Genomic DNA, 25,589 nt, shown 5'->3' with positions numbered 1-25,589 from the left:
TATACGCCTAGATACTTAAATGTGTCACCCGTGACCTGGAGCGGACAGCGAGCAGGGAGTTGTAGTGGGGGGCTGTGTAATACGTACAAAACAGATTTGGACCAGTTTATGGTGTACTCCGATACCCTTCCAAAAATCTCACAGATATTGAGGAGAACCAGTATTGAGCGCCTGGGGGATGCCAAGTATAACAATACATCATCCGCGTACAGGGAGATGTGGTCTTCCCACCTATCTGTCCTCCCGAGGCCCCTTATCATTGGCTCCCATCTGATCCACGCCGCAAGTGGCTCCAGCACCAAGGCAAAGAGCAGCAAAGACAGGGGACAGCCCTGGCGTGTCTCCCTTGCAAGTGGAAAATCATCAGAAATGTGCCCATTGGCCGTAACATGTGCTATTGGTTTAGTGTACAGGAGGCAAATCCACGCGCAAAACCTGGGGCCAAAGCCCAGATGGTGAATCACTGCGAATAGGAAGGGCCTCTCAACCATATCAAAAGCCATCTGTGTATCTAAGGATAGCACGACAGCTGGCTCTTGAAGATATGGGATTCGGGCCATTACCCCATGTAAGCGCCTCAGATTCAGTGCCGTATTTCTGCCCAGCATAAACCCAGACTGGTCCGGATGTATTAGGGTCGTAAGATGCCATGTTAGCCTAATCGCCAGTAATTTCACAAGGATTTTAGCTTCCTAATTTATCAATGATATTGGGCGGTATGAGGTACATTCTATCGTAGGTTTCCCTGGTTTAGGAATTGCCACTGAGGTAGTTAATCGCTGATCAAGCGTCAATTCACCCATCTCCGGGCTATAGGAGTACATGCGAAGTAGGTGTGGGGCAATAATGCCCGTCATCTCCTTGTACAGCTCAATAGGCATACCATTCGGTCCTACCGCTTTGCCAGATTGTAATGATCGGATCGCAAATTGTAGTTCTTCCTCCTTAAGATCCGCCTCTAACTCGAGGGGCGCCTCCGGGGTGAGCCTAGGCATTGCTATGTCTTTAATATAGGTCAATGCATCTTCCATTGCCATCGTGGAGGATGAGGTTTATACTTTCTGGAAGTGTCGTGCTAGTGTGCTGACTACCGCCTTGGGTCCATCGTCGTCTGCCCTTCCTCCGTCTGAATCTTTGCTATCCCTGTGTTACCCCGCTCCCTCTTATCAAGGCATGCCAGAAGCTTTCAGGCTTTGTCTCCGGTTTCGTATTTTTTATGTTTAGTGGCTTTGAGCCTCGACCAGGCCCGGACTGGCCGTTGCGGGCACCGGGCAATCCCCCGGTGGGCCGCATGGGTTGGGGCCAGTTAATGAGCCCTTGGGGGCCGTTTTTGTTACAGGGCCAAAATGGCCCTGTAACAAAATCGGCCAAAAACCGTCCCGGGAAAAGAGCGCAGGCTCACCCCCACGCCCCGTCAGGAAGGGGGAGAAGGGGCGGCCGAGCACTTTGCCAGGGCCGGTTTCGGTTCCCAGTCCGGCCCTGGCCTCGACCTGGTCTCCTCTCCAAGGTATTCTCTATACTGTTGCTGCCTGATGTTCAGCGTCTGGGATGTAGTTGGTGTGGGGTTAGTAGAGTGGTGTGTCTCAGCCTCATGCAACTCTAGTTCAATGACATGCATTTCTCGCTGTTTCTCCTGCTTGTGCCCTGCAATAGAAACTATGGCCTGCCCTCTAATGACAGCTTTATAGGCCTCCCTCAAGATAGTCAATGAGCTAACAGACAAAGTTTTCTTGGAAGTAGTGTTTTGTCGCCTTAACAACCGTTTTTTAAATCTTTGGGACCTGTAAATAGCCGGGGTAGATGGGGTAGATGCGCTTCCTAGTTTGGTAGTGATACGAAAAAGTCAATAGTACTGGGGAGTGGTCAGAGACGCCCCTAGGTCTTTTTTATATATCTTCAACGCTCTTAAAACTATCCGCTGAGGCCAGGAAGTAGTCTATTCTACATAGGCTGTTATGTGCCCCCGAATGGAAAGTGTAGTGTCGTGTTGTAGCGTGGTGCCGTCTCCACACATCAGTAAGTCCAAGTGCCTCCATAAAACCCTGCAGGCGAGACACACCAGGCATGTGCGCCCTCACCGGGTATCTTTCTAAGGTACCATCTATAGTCGCATTGAAGCCCCGCCTATCAGAATTTCCCCTTCCGGAAGGTCAAGTAAAAATTCGCTAAGGGCTGGGAACGCTATCGCATGCAGGGCGGGAGGAATGTATACTGATACCCCATTGACAGATCGTCCCTCCCATTGACCCATTAGGGCTGCAAATCGACCTTGATCATATGTTTTTGTTTTATGTATTATAAATGGGGATTGTTTTTTCACCAGAATGCCAACTCCTCTTGAGCCAGAAAAAAATTCTGAGTGCGCCTTCATTTTATACCCCCACCTATCCATCGCTTTACATGCGGTACCAGTGAGGTGTGTTTCTTGCAGTTGGGCTATCAACGGGGCGCAGCGCTTTAAACTTTGTAAAGCCAGGCCTTTCTTTATTTTGTCACCCAGGCCGTGCACATTCCATGTGAGCAATGTCAGAGGGGTCACCTGGGTCCTGGGGTATGACTCCGAGTCGTGATCAGCTGGGGCTTGTGATGCCATGCCTATTAAAATACTGGGGAACGGATACTGACTCATGTGTATACTGTATATTTCGGCCAATGTGCGGGAATGCTACAATTCTGAAATCGCCGCTGGAAACCAGAACTAATAACGCAGAGAACCATGTAAACAGACCCTTCCCCCCAAACACCCTCCCTGCCCGACGGACTCATAACTGCCCGCCTCCCCAACTTAGTAGAGTGCTCAGTCCCAAGCCCCGAAAAAGTACTTGCGTGTGGGAGGTGAGAGGTCTAGGGACGGTCATAGTCCTTCCCCACCCCAAAGACTGCTTTTGCTTAGAATTTGTTTCAGATCTTTGTGCAGGTAAGTCCGCGTTTGTGCCTCCAAACCTCACCCAATCTCAGTGTCCAACGTTCTCGCTCAGTCTCACTCTTGGGCCTTACTTTGTTGCAGATGTTCTTCCCCTTATTGCTGCCCACGATCCCCGGGGTCTTTAGTCATCTTGCGACGTCTCTGGTTCCTCTCCGACCACTTGGGTCCTCCCACCAGGCGTGTGCCTCCTCTGGCGTGTCAAAAAACCATGTTTTCCCATCCGCTACCACACGCAGTTTCGCCGGGAATAACATTGAGTACAGCAGTTCCGTGGTTCTCAGTTCTTTCTTGACCTCCATGAAACTCCTGCGGTGCTTGGAGACCCCCGCTGTATAGTCCGGTAAGAATGATACAATTGAGTTCTGGATGGATACATAGCGGCGGAGCCACCCTTGCTGTTTGCAATATAGCGTCTCTATCTCTGAGCGTCAAGAGCGTCCTTCTTGGTTGTCCAGTTTTGCTGCCATGAGTTTGTTCTCTGCCTCCAGGCGGTTCACCGTTTTTATCAGGACCGTAGTTTCTTTCGTCAAAGATTTCATTACCTTCTCAACTTCCGTGACCTTGGCCTTCATTTTTTGAAAGTCCGCTCACAGGAATGAGACATCCACTGATATCGTTCCCACTGTTGATTGTACACTGGTGAGGGCGGCCATTATGTCCTCCAAAGTCACTTTGTGTGCACCTTCCTTCTTAGGGGCCCTGTCTGCCAGGTCCTTACGTTCAGGCAGCAGTGGGAATTCTTTGCCGTAGGCAAACTTGCCTATTTTGGACTGGGTGGTTGTCGTGCGAGAGCCCCGGCCCCCCATATCCTCTCAGACGACTTTGTCTTTCTTGTACTGGCTGCCGCCTGCCGCGAGATCGCCTGCCGCGAGATCGCCTGCCTCGCGCGGCCTGTCGGTTTTCCCACTGTGCCACTGGATACTGGTAGAATGGTGGTGTAGGGCCAAAAAAGGGTGAGGGTCTCCCACGCAACACTCCTGTAGCATGCACTGCACAGTTTCACCTTCTCATTGCTTATTGTACAGTTTCCTGCATCTCTACCTATTATCGTGCGGTTTTCAAACTTTGCTTTGCCGGTGCTTTTATTTGGTAATTCAAGAAAAAGGGGTGACCCTGTGTCCCTCGGAACTTGGGTAATTAATGATTAATATAAAAATGGTTCTGTCGGGTGAGAAACATGACTAATTCCGATTACTGTTATTGTAATAGAACGGAAAGAAAAAACCCCCTATTAGACAACACAATTCACGAACCTCGCAATTAATAAAAAAAGGCCCAGCGTCTTATTCGTTGTATTTTTGTATTTATCGGAACTGAATTCATTCAATAAATATTTCAAACAATTCATACAACGACTGTCAAAGTGAATATAAAGTGCAAAACTAGTGATAATGGTGAATAGTGATCACATAGTGAAGTGATATGTGCAATGAAGAGTCAAAATCTATACAATAAATCTATACATATATATACAATTCTCTTTTCTTTGTCAGAGGCCATGTACGGATGGGTGTCTAGAGATTCACAAAGTTTCTTTCAGTTTATGCGGAATCCTAGAGGTAATGAATGGGCCTTGGCAGAATGTCGTCGTTTCGACCCTTCTGCGCCTATGTCTGAGGTTGCGGCGGGTCTTTATCAAGACAGGGATGTGTTGCACGACAGTCTGAAATTGAAGTAACAGGTTGTGTGTCAGGGGGGTTATATGATTGAATGAATCGACAATCAGGATGGACCGTGGGTTTACTTACCCAGAGTTTTACAAGTCGTAGTAAATCGCCTGTTAGGATGGGGCACACATTGGCCTAGTAATCTGTGGAAGAGAAGGAGTGGGACAATGACCTTCTCCTCTTGGAAAGTTTCAATTACATGAGGTCTATCTGGAGAATAACCGGGATGTGAAAAGTGAACGTGCAATACTACGAGGTGGAATCTCGCGGCAGTAGAGCAGGCCTCGGTGTTGCATGCATTTATTCAAAAGTGAGGATGTTATTTTAAAATGTCCCTCTTAGCGGTGCCTGTCGTGGGAAAACCGTCTGTTTCTATAATTAAATCGGGTGTTATAAAGTTTGAGCGATTGCCCCGCTTTTTAGTCCGGTGGAGATTAGAAAGACACCCGCTGAATATGCGCGATTTACCCAAGGAGGGGGGGAGAGGAGTGGTTGGATGATCCCTTTGCGCGGTGCCTATTGATTTACCCGTCGGAGTGCATGGCTAAATCGGGTGTCCCGCTTCCTAGTGGTGAAGAGATTGTATCGCCGGCACGTAGTTCCTTTGATTCGCTGCCATCTGCTAGCTTATCGGGCTCTGTCTGTCAGTGACTTTGTTTGAGAGTGAGCTGTGAGGACGCCGGCACGTAGGTGCTGTAGCGTCGTTGCTTGGCAACCAGTAGCGTCATCTAGTGTAACACGCAATTGGTATGTGAACTGATGACGTGTCACCTCGGGAGACCTCGGGGAAGCAGAAATCATTAATGTTCGACTATTAGGATGCACCACATCAGTCAGGCAGGGTGTGATTGGTTAGTAGATCGCTCATCATTGGAAAATCATGACATTATACATAGAATTCTATGTCAGGGAGCGGAGGCGAGGATTTTGCTAGTCCTTTCTCCATTTTATTGGACAGCAAGTTAGAAGTAAAGAAAAAACATCACATCCAGGACTACCCAAACCAACATGGCAGCGGTAGCCCTGGTAACGTAACAACCAATCAGAGTCCAACAGTTCGTATATATGGAGTCCCAGCTGTTAGTCCTTCCTCTTTCTCCATTGCTGCCTCGGCAAGATAAGTCACGCTCTTCATATCTTTGTCGTGGCAGTGTTTTGTGTGATTGTTGACAGCTTTATTTGATAGCGATTATTTGTATTTGACTTTGCCTTATTCTTGGCTGTGTTTCTATAACGCGGTAGGCTTTCAGCCCGAGCGTTCATTCTTCGCGCGTGCGCGATCTTGGTGTCGGCTTCTGACGCCGATCAGCTGTTCTCCTCAGCGCTTCTCGCGCTTGAGTAGAAACGCGCTGAGGCATTGCGCTTCTGTCATTTTTCAGCCTCTTCCCTCACACTGACGCCGTTTTAGACGGCAAGAAGTATTTTCTGACTGAAAATTTGTGAATTTACTTATAATCTCTGTCAGAATTTTGGTGTTTCAGGTTTTCTTGTGTGTTAACCTGCCTGGTACTTGTGTGAAGGGATTTCCCCTTGTATTTAGTTGGGGTGTTTGTGTATGGGTACCAGTTTTTCTGCTAATATGCAGTCCAGTCCTTCAACTGTTGAGGTGGTGGCTCCTAATGTTCAGCCACAACTGACCCCTTTACACCCTCCTGCAGAGGTTGACAGGCTTCTCTCTTCGGCAATAGCCCAGGCTCTGGCACCTCTGCAGGACAGTGTAAACAGACTGTCGGCCCATGTATTTAAGAATGATACTGGTGTTTTTGGGGACAGTGGGGCAGGGCCCAGTGGTGTTCCGTGTGCTCTACCACGTACGGCCAGGAAGCGTGACGCGGGGCACCTGGAGGGCTTCAGTAAATTATCTGAAGTGTTCCGTAAGAGTGCGCGCACGCTTAGAAGCGCACCCTACCGGGGGGAAGACTCACCCGGAGAGACTGGTGGTTTTGCCACCCAGGACCTTGACCCGGAGGAAGGGTTTCCCTTTGAGGGAGATGACGAGGAGGACGAATACGTAGATGAGGATGAGGATGCTTCCTCAGAGGATTTTTCTGATGTGAGCAGGTCTTGGCGCCCTAAGCCCAGTGCTCCTAGTCTTACGGAGGGTGATCTTGCGCCTCCTAATATGTTCGACCCATCTACCATTGTAAGACCTAGGTTATCGGAGTGGTTTCCTGAGCAGTCTACTGCTGATTATGTCGCAGCTAAGCTCCGACAACCTTTACCTCAGGATGTCCGACTCCGTTTGCGCTCTGAGTGCCCTCGCCCTTCCCTTCCCTTTAGAGTAGCTTGCACTCCTGAGATTGATCCCAAGTTGTGTACCTTCTTTGCCAAATATATCAAAGACCCTAAAAAGGGTATTGATAGGTCGTGGAAAGCCTGTCAAGATAAACTCCTTGATGTGGTGGGCCCCCTCACTAAAATTATTGAGACGGCCCAACGCTCTAAGGAGTCGGGCTTACCGATGTCTGTTGATGACGTTGCTGGTTGGTCGCAACGGGCAATGTGCCTTCTTGGCAATGCCAATTGCGCGCTTTCTGCAGAACGGCGACGTTCCTTACTGCTTAAGATTGACCCGAAACTAGGGGAGTTGCCGTCTTCGGAGGCAGGCCCTGTTGCTCAGGGTGCTTTGTTTGGTGACCCCTTTGTAAAGGAGTTGGGGAAGTTTGTGGCAACCTTTTCAGCTCTGGACAAGGCTCAGGCTTCGATGAAAAAGTTCTTCCCCAGAAAGGTTTTTGGCGGGGCCGGCAGAGGCAGGGGTCGCTCTTCCGGCCGTCAGGTCCAGCAAGGCCCCAATAGAGGCCAGTACAAACGAAATAACGGCTGGAACGATGGACGACAGGGTACCTTTTACCCCTCCAGAGGAGGCAGAGGCCAAGGCAAAGGTCGTGGTGGATTCCAGTCCAACTCCAGAGGATTTAATGGTAAGATTTCGAATCATCTCTCTGGTTCAAATGGGGGGAAGATTAGCGTTATTTCCCCAGGCCTGGGCGTCGATAACTTCAGATCCTTGGGTGCTGGAGACTGTTCAGGGGTTTCACATCGAATTCTACGGTTCCCCTGTTCAGTTTTCTCGTCCTCGTCCTCTAGTGTTTTCTGTCTCAGACCAAGAACTTGTCGATTTAGAGGTTCGGGCGATGTTACAAAAAGGCGCCATTATCCCCTCGGCGCTTCATCCAAACGGTTTCCTCAGCAATATCTTCCTGGTGGAAAAGAAAGGCAAAGGGTTCAGACCTGTAATCAACCTTCGCTCCTTCAACGAATGGCTGGTTTACAGACACTTCAAGATGGAGGGCATCCATCTTCTGAGGGACCTTCTGTTACAGAACGATTGGTTGGTTCGGTTGGACCTGAAAGATGCTTATCTTTCGGTTCCAATCTTTCCTCCTCATCGTCGATTCCTCCAGTTTCTGTGGAGGAATCAGGTTTACGAATTTCTTACGCTTCCATTTGGTCTTTCCTCAGCACCTTGGTGCTTAACCAAGCTCCTGCGCCCGGTGGTAGAACATCTCCGGACCCTGGGGATTCGTCTGATTGTTTACCTGGACGACATTCTTTTAATGTGCCAGTCCAAGGACCTCCTTCTTCACCATCTTCAGGTTACTATAACCCTCCTTCAGTCTCTGGGATTCATCATCAATGCCCAGAAGTCGGATCTCTTTCCTCGACAGGAAATGACTTTCCTTGGCTTTCTGATCATAACTACGGATGCGACTCTTCACCTTCCTTCCGAAAAGATCTCCAAGATCAAGAAGGAGATTCGCAAGGTTCTTTGGCGGGATCGAGTATCCCTCCGCCAACTGGCCAGGATTGTGGGTTTACTCTCTTCATCGATCCAGGCCATTTTTCCAGGCCCTCTTCATTACAGGGCTCTTCAGAGACTGAAGGCATTTCACCTCCGCAAGGGTCTTACTTACTCGGAACTGATTTCCTTGAATCTGGAAGCCCGATCGGAGCTCCTCTGGTGGTTAGATCACATGGATGCCTGGAACGGGAAGGCGATTTTCGGTTCCCGTCCGGATCTGGTGATCGAGTCAGACGCCAGTCGCCAGGGTTGGGGCGCCCGTTGCGGCTCCCTCTCGGTGGGCGGCAGATGGACGGAGGAGGAACTTCATCTCCATATCAACTGTCTGGAGCTCCTTGCGGGCTCGTTCGCGATCCGCTCCTTCACCTCGACCAAGGTTTCGTGTTGTGTGCTTCTTCGGATGGACAACACGACTGCGGTCAGGTACATCAATCGGTTGGGAGGCACGCACTCCAAGGTTCTAGCGGACCTTGCGAAAGACTTTTGGAACTATTGCCTTCTTCGCCAGATCTCTGTCACGGCGGAGTATCTCCCAGGCGATCTGAACACTGTTGCGGATTGGCAATCCAGGAATTTCCGGGATGCCAGCGACTGGAGACTGGATCCTTCAGTATTTCAGAGAATTTCGGACCTTTGGGGTCTTCCAGTAATGGACTTATTTGCGTCCAGATGGAACGCCCAGCTTCCCCGTTTCTACAGCTGGAAACCGGATCCGGGGGCGGAAGCAGTGGATGCCTTCCTACAGGACTGGTCCCTGTTTCCAACTTATGCGTTTCCCCCCTTCCTTTTCATTCAAAGGGTGGCGGCCCAAGTCCGCAGGCAGAGAGCTTCTCTGATTCTGATCACGCCAATCTGGAAAGCTCAATGCTGGTTCCCTTCTCTTTTAGAACTATCCTGGGACAAGCCTCTTCGGCTTCCGTCGTTCGACCACATTCTGACGGATCCATTGGGTCACCCGCATCCGCTGGTTCTCCAGGGCCATCTACGTCTCATGGCATGGAGGATTTCAGGGGACGTTGGTCTTGTGACTCGCTTTCGAGAGACGCTGAGCTCCTCATTCGAGGAGCCTGGGCTCCTAACACCACTAAGCGGTATAGATCTGCATGGAACAGATGGGTTCGTTGGTGTGTGGGAAAACACCTGGATCCCATGGGCTCCTCTGTCACCGACGTGATTAACTTCCTCGCTGATCTTTTCAAAAAGAAATTGGCGTACAGCACCATTAATTCTTTCAGGTCGGCAATTTCTGCTGGGCATGCTCTCGTTGATGGCTCTCCGGTTGGTGAGCAGCCTTGGGTTTGTAAACTACTTAAAGGTATCCGCCTTTCGCGACCCCCAGAACCTCGTTATTCAGGTTTGTGGGATGTTAATGTGGTCTTGAATTTTCTAAAGTCCTGGCAGGATAATCAATACCTTTCCCGCAAGGAGCTTTCGGCCAAATTAGCGATTCTCCTCTGCTTGATCTCATGTAAGCGTGCTTCAGATGTTCGTGCACTGGACGTCTCAGCCAGGGTTTTTACCCCAGAAGGGGTTACATTTACTGTTTCAAGAAGAACTAAATGTAATACCAGGTCAGTAACTTACCCGGCTTTCCCTGATTCGCCAAAGCTCTGTGTTGTTCGTTGCCTTAAGACATATGAGGATGTTACTCTTGAGCTCCGCCCTCCGGGCGAAAGACAATTACTTATAGCGGTTAAGAAGCCGTTCAAGGCAGTTTCCTCTCCCACCATTGCCAGATGGGTCAGGTGGATAATGTCTGAAGCTGGAATTAGCGTCACTGACTTTGGGGCTCATTCCACTAGAGGTGCAATAGCTTCCAAGGCTATTCAGGTAGGTGGACGACTGGAGGATATCATGAATGCAGCGGATTGGTCCTCAGATTCGACTTTCAAAAAGTACTACTTTAAGCCAATCCATGAGGCTGCTTCGTTGGTGGTGAGTAGGCTTTGAACAAGCAAAATCCTCGCCTCCGCTCCCTGACATAGAATGAGAAATTTCCTAGTTACCACAAAGGAAAGTTTCAATTCTATTAAGGAGGCGGAGGCGAGGATTTTCCCACCCAGGCCTTATCGAGCCTGCCCTCCCGGAACTGGACTATGATTTGTTACTTCGTCTAAGGGAGTATACCTTTTTTCTGAGTTTTAATGTTTTCATTGATAAGCTGTGCAATGTTGATTAAGTTCTATCAGGCATTTCGTTTTGTTACTCCATTGCAATGTTCTTGAATTCTTCGACATTGTTCTGGACGAGATATTATTATTTGGTTCTCTTCCCTAGGCTCCGATCAAAAGACGGACTAGTGGTTGGATGACTTCTTCCCTGCGGCAGCTCCCACGAAAGAGGAAGGACTAACAGCTGGGACTCCATATATACGAACTGTTGGACTCTGATTGGTTGTTACGTTACCAGGGCTACCGCTGCCATGTTGGTTTGGGTAGTCCTGGATGTGATGTTTTTTCTGTACTTCTAACTTGCTGTCCAATAAAATGGAGAAAGGACTAGCAAAATCCTCGCCTCCGCCTCCTTAATAGAATTGAAACTTTCCTTTGTGGTAACTAGGAAATTTCTCATTATACTTAAAATGTCGGGCCAATTACACTAAAAACATACCAGGCTGGTTATATTACAAAATTGTCTATACATGGTTTGTTGCCACAGTATTGTACACGATATTGGTAAATGTCAGTAAAAGCATATCTGTTCAGTTGGAAGTGACATTATGCACAGATAGTATATACCTGTAATTTCGGGCCAATTTCCTTACAGGTGCATGCCAAGTTAATTGCATTAAAACTATATATGCACACTATGATCACACTTTATTTTGAGTGTATGTTATGGCAAACCTGTGCATTTGTTGCAACCAAGAATGTAATGGGTCCCTACGAGGACCATGATTGGGGTAGGTAAGGAATTAGAGCACGCCCATTTGCTTGGCACTTTCCTCATGTTCATTCAGGCCTGTGGCAACTGAGTCTAGGATATGTATCCATTTACATTCTTTCTTGTTCAAAGCGGCTGACATGGAACCTCCTCTTGGGTTGTGGTTGATTTTCTCCAATATCCTCCATCTCAGGCTTTCCGGTGGGTGGTTGTGGTTTTATACAATGTTCAACCATTGGTGCTCCTGGTGTCTTACATCTAATGCGACTCATGTGTTGCAGAATTCTTGTTTTGGCTTTCTGTGTGGTCTAGCCTATATATTGCATTTCGCAAGGACACAGGATAATGTAAATTACATTGGAGGTGTTGCAGTTCGTTAGAGAGGGTAATGTATAAGTTCTGTTTCCATGTGTTAGAGTCTGTCCCTCCAAGCATAAGGGACATACCTTGCATGTGCCGCACTTGAAGTGGCCAAGGACTGGTGGAAGTCTAGCTGGTCTCCCAGGTCTGGTTGTTTTCGAGGTTCAAGGTATGCTTTCACCACACTGTCTTTTAAGTTCGTCCTCTCTTGAAGGCAGAGAGCGGATTTTCACTCATATTGAGTTCTGTAGCGACTAGGCTCCATAGTTTCTTGATGATTTTCTTTACCTCGTTGCTCTTGGAGTGAAAGGTGGTAACATATACCAGTTGGTTGCTGGTTGTTTCCTTTTCTTTTGGAGTGAGAAGTTGGTCTCTTGGGCAATACCATGCCCTTTTCTTTGCGCGTTTGAGGAGGCCCATCGGGTACTCCCTTTCCCGTAAACGTTTGGTAAGCACCTCAGTTTCTCTAAAAAAGCCTACCCTTCTGGTGCAGTTTCCTGGTCCGCTACAGTAGTGTAACCCCCAGGGAGGCGGATTGAGCCAGCGATCCCCTGCAGCTGATGGCATATTGGAGTTTGTGGGGTCTATAGCAGATGGTGGATGGTGTGGCGCAGCCCTGGTGAGAGCCCTGATAGAAGATTGAGGAAGGGCGCACCCCGCAGTAGTCAGGGTGTGCTAGGCCCTGTTACACTACAACCGCTGGTTCAGTAGAACTCAGAGTATTCTAAGCTAAGTTATATGTACCTTGGTACTTATGTGATCTTTCAAATGATATTCTTAGGATACGTGTGTGATAAAACAACAGCAAGCTCAAATCCCAACCGCTGCACACCAATGTGAGAACTTGGCCTGATATATAGTGCTCACTATTCTAGTGATCACTGTGTATCATTCCAAACGACCCTTATTGATGATTGGTTGTAAGTCAACCTTATAGACCAGCTATCCTAGTAGCGTGGACAAAAGCAGTCTTTAGGCTAAACTCTAGAGGGCGTGTTAAGCCAGCTGTTTTACCATCACATATACCCCTTGAACACCAAGTGAAAGGACACCACACAAGTTGTTATAAAAATAAAGTATATTTATTAATAACAAGTCTACCCTGAACTCTTTATGAGTCAGGGAGCTGAGCACAATACAAAACTCTTAAGAAAATACTACAAGTTGCACAATTTACACAAATGCCCGAGGGGCACGAAAAACCATATACTCTAAAAGTGGAATGCGAAATGCTAGCAGGTGAGTAACACAATCCAGAGGCTTCAGGACCGCTAGGACTACCTTACTGAACCCTAAGGTTAGGAGCAGGAGGCCTAGGGAGATCGGGTGCAGAGTGTGAACTCTTACGCGGGATGCGGGACAAAGTCTATGGATGCTAGCAATTCTAAAGTTACTGTTTCCGGACGAATCCGACTAGGTAGACTAAAAACGAGAATGGATCTGGACACTTGGATAGTGAACCTGCGTTGGAGCACTGAAATGCTCGGGTTACCTAGCCCAGGGGCTGCGGCTGCATAGGGTTCAAAAGACGTCGGGAATCCTCGTTGTAGTCTATGGAGCCTGAAAGAAGATGTTGCTGGCAGGCGACCAGTGAAGATGTTCGGTGTGATCCAAGGCTGGATCGGTGATGAAGACGACCTGAAAGCAGAGGGGACTCAGTTCTCAATCACTAGCCAGTGATTGTGTAGGCACCAGGTTGGCACCGGATGAGGTCACCGTGATCAGGTGAGTGGGCGACGCTGGACTCTGCAGCCACACGGGCCAGGAGGCGTTGTCGGCAACCAGGCTGGGGGTGCGAGCTGTTCCACGAGGGTGTCTGCTGTCGGCGATGCTGGATCCAAGCTTGGAGCAACAAACCTTGGCAAAGGCAAGCCCACGCGGTGGAGTCAAAATGGCGTCTGGAGTGGACCAGGAGGGTCCGGGGTGCTCCTCTTTTGGAAGGGAGCAAGGGCCAGTCTGGAGCAACCAGACCAGCGGTGAAAACGTCGTGGTACGTCGTCAGGAGGGTCACTGGCCAACGGGCAAGTGACCGGACAACGTGGCAAGCAGCAAAAGAGCAGAAGGGCCCCACGCAGATCTCGTGGATGCTGGGGGGCTGGACTTCGGTGCTGGAGCTGCCCGGGGTTGGGGCTTCTCAAATCACAGTGCACTCACTCGAGGATCCCTCGGCGGTCGTGCTGGTTAAGCGTCGTGCAGATTTTGAAGATGGCCGATCCCTCAGGTCTCGTCACACCCAGGAATCTCAGCTGGGCTGATGATGCAGGTAGAAGTCAGAGATGCCAGGGAATCCGGGTCTCGTCGAGCTGGTCAGTCTTGATCCAGAGGATGGACGTGCAGCAAACCGCAAATGCTTAGGTGGTGCCTGCGGGTGCAGGGTGGCTACTCCTTAGCCACAAGGGAGAGTCTTCAGAGAATGTCAAGAGTTCCTTTCGTGGAAAGTAGTTCAAGATTCAAGATTATCTAATTTGGGAAGGGGGCCCGCTCCTACCTTTATCCTAAGAAAAGGGGCTGGCCCGTGACTAGGTCCTGCCCATGGGTGGGACCAGGAGGGGGGTGGTTACACCCCTCTCCTTTGTCCGGTCTCTCCCCAGCTCAGGGGCTGGGGTGCCCCTGGAACTGGTTTGAGCTGGCATATGCACAGTGAGCACCGGGGTGCCACTTGCAGTCACCTTCCTCTCAGCCCTGCCTACCTGGGATACACAAAACCCTGTCTGGGATGGTGCTAGCACCGCCCCTGACAGGAAACCTTTTGTCCGAGCTTTCCTCGCTGGAAGGACTCCCAGCAGCAGGAGGTCAGACTTGTGTCTGTGGTGGCAGCATCCATTTTGTGATGCTGAGGCTCGAGTTAACTTTAACCGGGGTTCACAGTTACATACATGTCGTGTCCCTCTAGAAGGGTGGAATGCTAACCCCGTCACAAGAATTGGCGAGGGGTTAGTATTCCAATTCGTATGACACCTTACTCGACATGTTTTGATAAAGCGATACCAAAGTTAGCAAATAACCGTGAGGATTATAATGCACTTAAGAGTATATGGTACGCGTTATCATGGAACAGCTATTTGGACTTGGTTCCGCAAGCTGCAAATGGGCTCAGCTCATGCCAGAGCACCATCTCACATAATTCCAAGCACTCTGCTTTCAGGATTGATAAGGCCTGCCATAGGAGTGACTGATAGGAATATATGTGTCCATTTTAGGGTTAGATATGTTATGTTATAGTGATTTGTATTGAATACTATATATATAGGAATACTATATCTAAAGCAAAGGGTGATTACACCACCTTGCCCCAGCTGTCGTGCAGACAGTTGTGTCAGATTTGGGTGGCCAGCCAGGGGTGGCATAATACATGCTGCAGCCCCTGGTAGGCCCTGGGTACACATATGCCCTGGATACCTAAGGTATGCTGTACAGGGACTGATAAGGTGACTCAGTATCCAATAGATATGTACCTAGGGTACATTACAATCCATTTTACAGAGAGAGCAGTGGGCCTGGGGCCCTGAATAGCAGGGTCACAGGTCAACTAAGTCGAAAAACCAGCAAAACACCGGGCAAAAAGTTGGGGGCAACCATAGTCAGATATCCACCTTCCTACACCTACCACCACCTCTGACTCTACCAATCTACCGCCCTCACTCTACCACTCTACTGCCCTAACTCTACCACTCTACCGCCCTCACTCTACTGCCTCACTCTACCACTCTACCGCCCTCACTCAACCGCCCTCACTCTACCACTCTACCGCCCTCACTCTACTGCCCTCACTCTACCACTCTACTGCCCTCACTCTACCACTCAACTGCCCTCACTCTACCGCTCTACTGCCCTCACTCTACTACTCTACCGCCCTGACTCTACCGCCCTCACTCTACCGCCCTCACTCTACCACTCTACCGCCCTCACTCAACTGCCCTCACTCTACCACTCTACCGCTCTCACTCTACCGCCCTCACTCTACCACTCTACTGCCCTCACTCTACCACTCTACCGCCCTCACTCTACCACTCTACCGCCCTCACTCTACCACCCTCACTCTAGTACCCTCACTCTACCTCTCTACCGCCCTCACTCTACCAGTCTACCACCCTCACTCTACCACCCTCACTCTACCACCCTCACTCTACCACTCTACCGCCCTCACTCTACCACTCTACAGCCCTCACTCTACCGCCCTCACTCTACCACTCTACCGCACTCACTCTACCGCCCTCAATCTACCACTCTACTGCCCTCACTCTACCACTCTACTGCCCTCACTCTACTGCCCTCACTCTACCACCCTCACTCTACCACTCTACCGCCCTCACTCTACCACTCTACCGCCCTCACTCCACCACTCTACCGCCCTCACTCTACCACCCTCACTCTACTGCCCTCACTCTACCACTCTACTGCCTTTACTCTACCGCCCTCACTCTACCGCCCTCACTCTACCGCCCTTACTCTACTGCCCTCACTCTACCACTCTACTGACCTCACTCCACCACCCTCACTGTACCGTACTCACTCTACCACGCTACCGTCCTCACTCTACCGCCCTCACTCTACCCCTCTACTGCCCTCACTCTACCACTCTACCGCCCTCACTCTACTGCCCTCCCTCTACCACTCTACTGACCTCACTCTACCACCCTCACTCTACCGCCCTCACTCTACTACTCTACCGCCCTCACTCTACCACCCTCACTCTACCACTCTACTGCCCTCACTCTACCACTCTACCGCCCTCACTCAACCGCCCTCACTCTACCACTCTACCACTCTCACTCTACCACTCAACTGCCCTCACTCTACCACCCCCACTCTACCACCCTCACTCTACCACTCTACGGCCCTCACTCTACCAGTCTACCGCCCTCACTCTACCACCCTCACTCTACCACTCTATGGCCCTCACTCTACTGCCCTCACTCTACCACTCTACCGCACTCACTCTACCGCCCTCACTCTACCGCCCTCACTCTACCACTCTTCTGCCCTCACTCTACTGCCCTCACTCTACCACCCTCACTCTACCACTATACCGCCCCCACTCTACCACTCTACCGCCCTCACTCCATGACTCTACCGCCCTCACTCTACCACCCTCTCTCTACTGCCCTCACTCTACCACTCTACTGCTTTCACTCTACCGCCCTCACTCTACCGCCCTTACTCTACTTCCCTCACTCTACCACTCTACTGACCTCACTCTACCACCCTCACTGTACCGTACTCACTCTACCACTCTACCGTTCTCACTCTACCGCCCTCACTCTACCCCTCTACCACCCTCACTCTACCACCCTCACTCTACCACTCTACCGCCCTCACTCTACTGCCCTCCCTCTACCACTCTACTGACCTCACTCTACCACCCTCACTCTACCGCCCTCACTCTACCACTATACCGCCCTCATTCTACCGCCCTCACTCTACTGCCCTCACTCTACCACTCTACTGCCCTCACTCTACCACCCTCACTCTACCACTCTACCGCCCTCACACCCTCTCTACCACTCTACCACCCACACTCTACTGCCCTCACTCTACCACTCTACCGCCCTCACTATACTGCCCTCACTCTACCACTCTTCCACCCTCACGCCCTCTGCTGCTCTATACCACCCTGCCTCCTTCTTTAACTCCATGTTCTCTTCTGCTGTGCTGTTATTCTGCTCTCTTCCACCCACCTCCTTCTCAAACTCCCTGTTCACTTCTCTTCTCCAGAGCTGATCTGCTGCTCTCTTTAACCCGCCTCCTTCTCTGCCTCCCTGTTCTCTTCTCCCGTGCTGTTCTGCTGCTCTCTTTCACCCCACCTCCTTCTTTAACTCCCTGTTCTCTTCTCCTGTGCTAATCTGCTGCTGTCTGCCACCCAACTCCTTCTCTAACTCCCTGTTCTCTTCTTTTCTCCCTCTGCTGATCTGCTGCTCTCTTCCACCTCGCCTCCTTCTCTAACTCCCTGTTCTCTTCTTCTGTGCTAATCTGCTGCTCTCTTCCACCCGCCTCCTTCTTTAACTCCATGTTCTCTTCTGCTGTGCTGATCTGCTGCTCTCTTCCACATACATCCTTCTCTAGCTGCACACGCACATACATACAACCACACACACATACAACCACACACACAACCACACACACACCACAAACACAATCTCACACACAACCACACACACACAATCACATCCAACCACCACACACCCATCCACACACCCAACCTCACACAAAACCACACCCAACCACCCCCAACCACACACATAACCACACACACAACCACACACACAACCACACACACAACCACACACACAACCACACACCCAACCACACACACGTCCACACACACAACCACACACACACACAACCACACACACACAACCACACACATCTATCTATCACCTTCACTCTATCTATCTATCGCCCTCACTCTATCCATCTTTCTCCCTCTCTCTAATTATCTATCACCCTCACTCTATCTATCGCACCACCACAGCATCACTCGGGGGCGCCACAGCATCACTTAGGGTCACCACAACATCACTATGCGCTACCACAGCATCACTGAATGCCACAGCATCACTCGTCGCCACCACAACATCACTCAGCGCCACCACAGTATCAATCTGTGCAACCATTCAACAACAACTAGTTCAAATATGTTCTCTCAATGTTTCAAGCTTTATTACAAATGTCACAAAAAATGTTAATATTTCACTTCTGTTCTTAGATTTTCGTCACAATAAAATACACTGAACATAATCTTCACAAAAGTTATTTACAAAAGTTTAAGCTAGTGCCATTATAAATTACAATAACTTTTATTTAAAAATTAATTATTTAAAGAAATTTAAAGCCATTGTTATTCGTAATATCAATACATCTAAGTCACGTAAATACAAAACATTTTGCATTACAAATGGAATAGGTGTCACATTTGCAAAAGTTAAAAGTATTAGCATTGTAATTGACAAAGCTATTAATTTCGCTATTTTCAAAACCAACACATAAATAAAAAATGTGTCCTTTACAAGACCAATAGCACAAATTTCCTACTGCGAGACCTATTGCATTGCAAATGCTTGTTTTTAAAGAGTTTTCAGCAGATAGACTTCCCATGTAGTTATCTGCCCTTAAATGGCAGAGGATAATGCTCTCACATCGAAGTTAGTGAGGATAATGAAGAGTACCCAATTGAAGAGACTAGAAGCACTGCCTTTGCCGTTGAGAGTGACAGTGCATTCTAGACCAGAGTTGTCCCAGGGCTTCTGGCCACTCCTTTGAAGATTGCAGGCCACCTGCCTGCAGTCCCATTGTTAAATACAATGAATTGTTTTTGTACTATATTGAAGGATACTAACAGCTGTGTCAGGGTTTTATATCACCAGGTTCTGCAGGATCTTCCAGAATAAAAGGAAGAGTCATATTAACCTGCAGAATGATGATTAAGATGAGTCCTAACTCCCATCAGTGACATGGGCAGTGATGAAGGGCAGACGTCTTGGACCTACAGTCTCAGCCCTCAGAAAGTAACAAGGCTGGACAGCGATTGCCAGCGCGTCATCAATGGCATCTCCAAAGCATTGTGCTTGCTCCATCAGAGGGCGTTGGACATCAGACAAAAAGGAGGAGCTGGTTCCCTGTTTTCTACAGAACCAGAGTTTCAGTGCAAAAGAGCGAAAGAGAAGGATCCCTGTTGTTGATGGCAGGGCTGGTTTGAGGCTTCATTTTTCTACCTGTCATGTGCTGGTAACCTCTGACAGCTCGCTGCCCCTTGAGCCCCTTGGCCTGAGTTTTGGCCCCCCTTTTCTTTGCTCCAACGCAAGGGCAGTGCACCGGAGGATCCAAGATTGGCAAAAGGCACTACACTGTGGTACCCATGATGAAAAGAAAAATAAATAAAATGAAAGAGCAGCCCGAGCGTCCTCTGACACTGAATAACGAGGTTTGGAGTCTGAGAATGTAGCTGAACATGAAATTGTTTTGCTTTTTCTGTTTAAGCAGTACCCGGGTCTGCACGAGTTAATCTGTGCCCACGACCAACGATGAGCACAATATCTCAGAGGAGAGACACTGGTGCACTGCATTGAGACATTTCGACTTTCGAGTGAGCTGTGAGTGTTTGCCAGGAGGGCACGCCAACAGATACTGAGAAGCATTATTTTCATGGACGGCCTGGATCAAGAGGCCCAACTTGGACAACGGAAGCAGATTTGATGGACGATATAAGCCTACCATAGAGGCTTAGAACGGACTTTGGGATAGTTGCACAAGTGCTTCCAGTTCAACTGTATAAAGTGGGTGTTGGATATGTTCCCATTTGACTGAATTGCCATGGAAGAGGAATAGCCTCTACTGGCTCCGCCCCTAGCATCCAAAATGGTCCACCAGAAGTGAATTTGTGTGACTGTTCTTACTGTTCTGCTGGCATCGTTTTAAAGTAGTTTTCTATCTGTACTCTGAAAAAGGGTATTCACATTTCACCTGAGAGCATTGATAAGGATCCCCACAGTCTCACCTAAGTATATAACAGTCACTGAAATGCATAGGAGCCCTAAAATGTTTACTAGATGATTTTAGGATTTGCTTTTGCTTACGACTAGAAAAATGATAATTCTATTTTTAATAGTAGTCATTACTTTCTACTGCTATCTGAATCTTAATGATGCCTAAATGCTCTGTTCCCCTTGTATTCCTACTCATACCAGCTTAATGAAATGTTTAGAATGGAAAATGCCCACCTAGCAATGAATTAGGAAATTGATAAAATTATGAAAATTAATGTGTAAATATTTTCTCTGTTCCCACTGGATCATAGGAATGTCTTCAGCTAATGCTAAAACGGTCACTGTCGTAAATTGATAGCAATGGGTTAGCATTTAGCTGAAGCCACCTGTATTTAGAAGTTATCTTATCCGCTTTGTGAAAGCCATTTTGTATTTCTGGCAGCCATTTTGTTTGCCATGTGCTCGCCATGTGCTCTGTCCTCCCTCAGTGTTAACTGCTCTTGAAATCTGCCTAGAGACAAACTATTTTCAGCATCTTCCACTTCGAACATGCCCAGAAGGGCCTAGCTGGTAGAATGCACCTGGTTCTCTAGTATAACTGTCAGGCTATTTTTGCTGCTGAATGGAGAAGTAATTCTCCTCCCACTTTGTTGAGCAAGTAGATCTTGTATGCCCATCTTAGTCATTTTGCATGCTTACATGAGCCAGGACTGCCCCTTGCATTTATGCTTACTTTGTAACCCTAAGTATATATAAAGCCCCAGCTTTCTGTACTCCTCAGACTGCCTCATTCAGTTGCTAAGGCTTCTGTGTGACATAGTTTCACTCATTTGAGTTTAATAGAAATGTAACATTTATATTTCAGCTTCTGTGCCAATTTCTTCTTTGTTGGTTTAAAAGGACCAAGTATCAGTCGGACCCCTAGGAAGGTTTCTTGATTTCTTCAAAGGGACGAGAGCAGCGGGACACCAACTGGTGAAGTGCACGGAGAAACATCCCTGGGCCATAAGCGGTGCATGAGTTACTAATCAGGTCGCTCCCTGGCTGGGTAGCTCCTTTACCCCTCAGGAGAGGTCCAGGTCCTGGCGACCAGTGGTTGATAGTGCTCGCCCGAGACAACAACCATCTGCGGATGCCAATGGCGCAGCAATTAGCGATGCGGGACAAACCGAAAGTTGGACAACATAAGACTGACAATCTTGATTCCCCCACGGGACGTCAGAGTGGAAGCATGGAGACCCAGGCGGGGGCCCTTGCGACTAAGATGGACACCGTGCTGGCAGCGGTGGAGTGGATCGGAACCATCCTGGAGCAAACGAAAGAGTCGCTAGAATCAGGGATTGATAAAGTCACGTCGGACTTCACTCTCCTTCATGCCGATCATCGCAAGTTAGCGGACTCCGTTGCCTTGCAATATCAGACGCTCCAAGAGATTCAACCAGTGGTGCAAAATCACACTATAGCACTCCAGGATATGATCGACCGAGTCCATGCACTTGAGGATCGCATCGAGGATGCAGAAGGGCAATCTCGGAGCAACAATGTCCTAGTGGTGGGCCTTCCAGAGGGCGAGGAGGGCAGAAACCCGGAACAGTATGTCGAGAACTGCTTGCGTGACTTCCTGCCCCATAGGGTGCAGTCGCCACAATTTGTGGTGGAGAGGGCACATAGAGTGCCGGCGCAGAAGCCCAAGCAGGGAGCTAGACCTCGTCCATTACTCTTCAGACTCCTTAACTTTCAGGACCGAGATGTGGTGCTCCGTGAAACCAGGAAGCTATGCGACATCAGGGTAAGAAGTGGTCTTGTTATGTTCTTTCCGGACTACACAGCAGCGGTTCTGAGACGGAGGAGCACCTACATGGCGGTGAAGTGCCAACTGCGAGAGCTGGAGCTGCCATACTCCCTGGTATTCCCATCGTGGCTAAGAGTGATCTCAAAAGAGGGCACCAGCTTTTTCGATACTCCATCGGACGTCTGGGACTGGCTGGAGGAGACGGGGCAGTGGAAAGGAGCAAGACCCACAGGCCTGGATGACGGTGGTTGGCAGGAGAAGACGTCACGGAGGCGCAGGCGCAGGGGGGCTCGCCGTGGAACAGAGTTGGGTACAGTTGCGCCCAGCCCAGAGAAGATTAGACTGGAAAGGCAGGAAGTTCTTGAGGCGGTGGCAACTCTTGGAACAGTGAACAATAATAGCTGTGTGGAGTCGCGGACACGCAGTGACCTGGAAACCAGTGGTTCATCATCGCCATCCACCTTGTTCTCAGAAGATTCGAATATGCCAGTAGGGACACCCCAGACTGCCGACCAGATCATGTGACTGAGCGGTGATATGTTGCTTTCCTCCATGACCTACACACACGTGTGCACTGTATGTTGTCTCTCTTTAGTATGTTTGTGCATGCTCTGTTGATATGTGTTATTTGTTTGAAGCGCTTCTGTCACACAAAGTAATGCATGTAGATGTCCAAGAAATGTCTCACTGGTTGAAAGGCGGGATGTGCAGCGCAGCTGTTGCATTTTTCGCAGTCTCCCACAGCGGTGCTCCACACCGAACCTGCACGGTTACATACTCTGTGACACATTGTACACCACTTGCGAGCACGACAGGCTTGAGACGGGGGTGCAGCGCGGATACTACACGCACCACACTGGTTCCTATACTGGACTAGCACTTCATTGCAAGTGGTTTAGCTTGCGGTTTGGACGTATGCCCTTTCGGGGATTCGCCCCAATAGTTGCATTGTTCTTGGTTTTTGTTATGTTTACGCTGCGACACAGGGATATGCTCCACCTAGTTAGTACCTCTGGCCCCCCTGGGAAAACCCTTCGCCCCGCGCTGCGCTAATTACTCCAGGGACATGACACAAACTAACATCGCAACCTGGAATATCCGTGGTATGCACACATTGTCAAAACGTTACTCTATCTTCTATTTACAGTGCCATGCGATAGGGGTTGCCCTCCTGCAAGAGACCCACATGACACAGATTGAACTAGGCAAACTCAGCAGGAGTTGGAGAGGGCAAATCTATGGCACTGTCTTCTCGGCGCATGCGCGAGGCACCCTGGTATGGGTAAGAGCGGGAATTCCCTTCATTTGTGAGGAATCGAAGATAGATCAGGAAGGCAGGTACTCCCTGGTGTGGGGGAAACTAAATGGTCAGGAGGTGCTATTAGGATCGGTTTATACCCCGAATGTAGATCAACCCTCCTTCTTAGCGCGACTGACCCAGGCCCTCCACCCTTATGCTGGGCTTCCTCGGCGGAGATTTTAATATGGTGCTGGACGTGAACCTGGATAGGTCCTTTCCCCCCCTCAGAGCTGCAGCGGTAGAGTCCAACGCGCAGGCGTTTCGCGATTGGCTTACATACTGGGCGATACGGGAAACATCCTTTACGATGCAACTTTTACCACGCAGTACCTTTACAACGCAGGTTTTTCAATGCAAGTTATTACAACGACTTGCGCTGGGGGCCGCTCTAGGATAGGTAATAGTTTGATTTACTATCCAACACCTTCCCTACTATTCACGGGGACTGCAGTTGGAATAGTAAATTAAACTATTCACTATCCAGCATCCCCCAACGCAAGTCATTGTAACGACTTGCGTTGAAAAACCTGCGTTGTAAAGGCATGCGTGGTAAAAGCATGCGTTGTAACAACGTACATCTGGCGATACAGGACTGTGGCGAGTGCAACACCCGGTAGATAGAATCTATTCATATTACTCATCAGTCCACAACTTATACGTCTGGTTGGACAGGATAGTGGGTTCCCAGTCCCTGCTCCCACTCATCACACAGTCAGAGTACCTGAGTAGAACACATTCCGATCATAATCCCCTGCGGTTCCGGATTAGTTGGGAGGCGGAACAACCACCCATTCCCACGTGGAGGCTACAACCTACGGCGTTAGAGGACGCAGAGTTTCGATCATCGCTGGGCACGGCCATCCTTGCGTACTTCGATGCCAACGACGGGACAACGAGCACTGCCTTGATAGAATGGGATGCGCATAAGGTGGCCGTTCGGGGACACTGCCTGGGGACCACGTGGAACATACACAGAATGCTCTCCGACTCTCTGGCGCATCTGGAGGCTGAGCTGCTGCAATATGAGCTGGAAGGGGAAGGGGAGTTGGGCACTCACTCAGACTGGGGGACCTTTGCACTAGACATGCAGAGCTTCTAGAGAGGCTGAGATGCCATAACTATGCTGCACACACAGCCAGAACACATGCCAAGGCAGACAGGGCAGGCCGACTGTTGGCCTGGTTGATAAAGCAGGAGGGGAGTGGCGCCCCAATAGGGGCCCTCCGCACAGCTGGGGGAGGTATGGTGTTCACACAACGTGAGATACACCGCACCCTGACGGATCACTATACGCAGCTGTACAAGGCCCAGGGCACTGGCCATAGGCACGTCTTGGAGGAGTTCTTAGACTCTGTCCTATAGCCCACGGCCTCTGAGGACCACAAAGGGGCCCTTAATGCGCCCCTCTCGCTGGAGGAGGTTGGGGAGGCGATTCAGTCCATGGCATCCTGGAAGACCCCAGGGCCAGATGGCTTACCAGCGGAATATTACAAAGCATATAGGGAAACCCTGACACCACTACTCCACAAGATGTACACTACAGCGATAGAGGAAGGATTGCTGCCCTCTTCAATGAGGGAGGCGTTTCTGGTTTCTCTGCCTAAGCCAGACAGAGACCCCACTGCCTTGGGCTCATACAGGCCTCTGGTGATGCTCAACGTGGACTATAAAGTCTTTGCTAAGGTGTTGGCGGAACGATTGGCGCTGGTAGTTTCCTACCTGGTACACACTGACCAGAACGGGTTTGTCCCAGCGAGATCTACATCGCTCAACCTTAGAAGATACTTCAGGGTGGCAGCTGAGGCTACGCAGGAGTGGCCTAGGGCGGGATGCCTGATATTGGATTTGGAAAAGCCGTTTGATTGCCTGGAATGGGCTACAGACTGGAGGTAGACTTCCTCCAAATGATAGACTTGCTATATAGAAATCCCATAGTCCGAGTGCGGTTGTGCCCTTACATCTCAGAAGCGGTGGCGGTGGGCAGAGGCACTCAGCAGGGGTGCCCTCTGTCCCTGCTGCTATTCACGCTTGCAATCGAACCCCTGGCAGCAGCCATATGACAGACTCTTGGAGATGGTATCCTGTTGGGAGACGCAATACAGCAGGTATCGCTTTACGCTGACGACCTGTTGGTATTCGTGAGGGATGTGGGAACGGCTGACCCAGCTGCTGCGCATGTTTGCTGGAGTCTCGGGACTCCGTGTGAATGCAAGTAAATCCTGACTTTATGCTTTTAGTGAAGGGACCGGAGACCTTGAGTATTACCTCGAGGTCACAGGATTCCAGTGGAAATCAGACACCTTTAGGTACCTGGGGATACAGATATACCGCCGGCCGGGTGATTTGTTCGATGGAAATCTTGGGAGGGCGGTCGCA

The 25,589-nt window shown here is 49.6% G+C and overlaps 2 protein-coding genes across 2 annotated transcripts in view; one reads left to right on the top strand and one right to left on the bottom strand.

Moving 5' to 3' along the window:
• Window positions 1–25,589, bottom strand: part of LOC147663847 (long-chain-fatty-acid--CoA ligase ACSBG2-like) — a 159,197-nt gene that overhangs the window by 67,254 nt on the left and 66,354 nt on the right. The window lies entirely within an intron of this gene.
• On the top strand, window positions 6,149–10,779 carry LOC147663848 (uncharacterized). Its single transcript, XM_086950154.1, has 2 exons — window positions 6,149–7,514; window positions 10,673–10,779. Exons 1-2 carry the CDS (start codon window positions 6,149–6,151, stop codon window positions 10,693–10,695), a joined length of 1,389 nt encoding a protein of 462 aa, XP_086806280.1. The 3' UTR covers window positions 10,696–10,779.

This window comes from Lissotriton vulgaris, unplaced genomic scaffold, assembly GCF_964263255.1.
Source record: "Lissotriton vulgaris unplaced genomic scaffold, aLisVul1.2 SCAFFOLD_2881, whole genome shotgun sequence".
Taxonomy (NCBI): domain Eukaryota; kingdom Metazoa; phylum Chordata; class Amphibia; order Caudata; family Salamandridae; genus Lissotriton; species Lissotriton vulgaris.
The sequence above is the reverse complement of the archived record's forward strand: the minus strand, read 5'-3'. Positions and strand labels throughout refer to the sequence as shown.

Excerpts from the sequence above, each read along its gene's own strand:
- LOC147663848 (XM_086950154.1), top strand. The coding sequence starts at position 6,149 with ATGGGTACCAGTTTTTCTGCTAATATGCAGTCCAGTCCTTCAACTGTT. Across the intron at positions 7,515-10,672 it reads CAACTCCAGAGGATTTAATG|GCTCCGATCAAAAGACGGAC; the intron begins GTAAGATTTCGA and ends TCTCTTCCCTAG.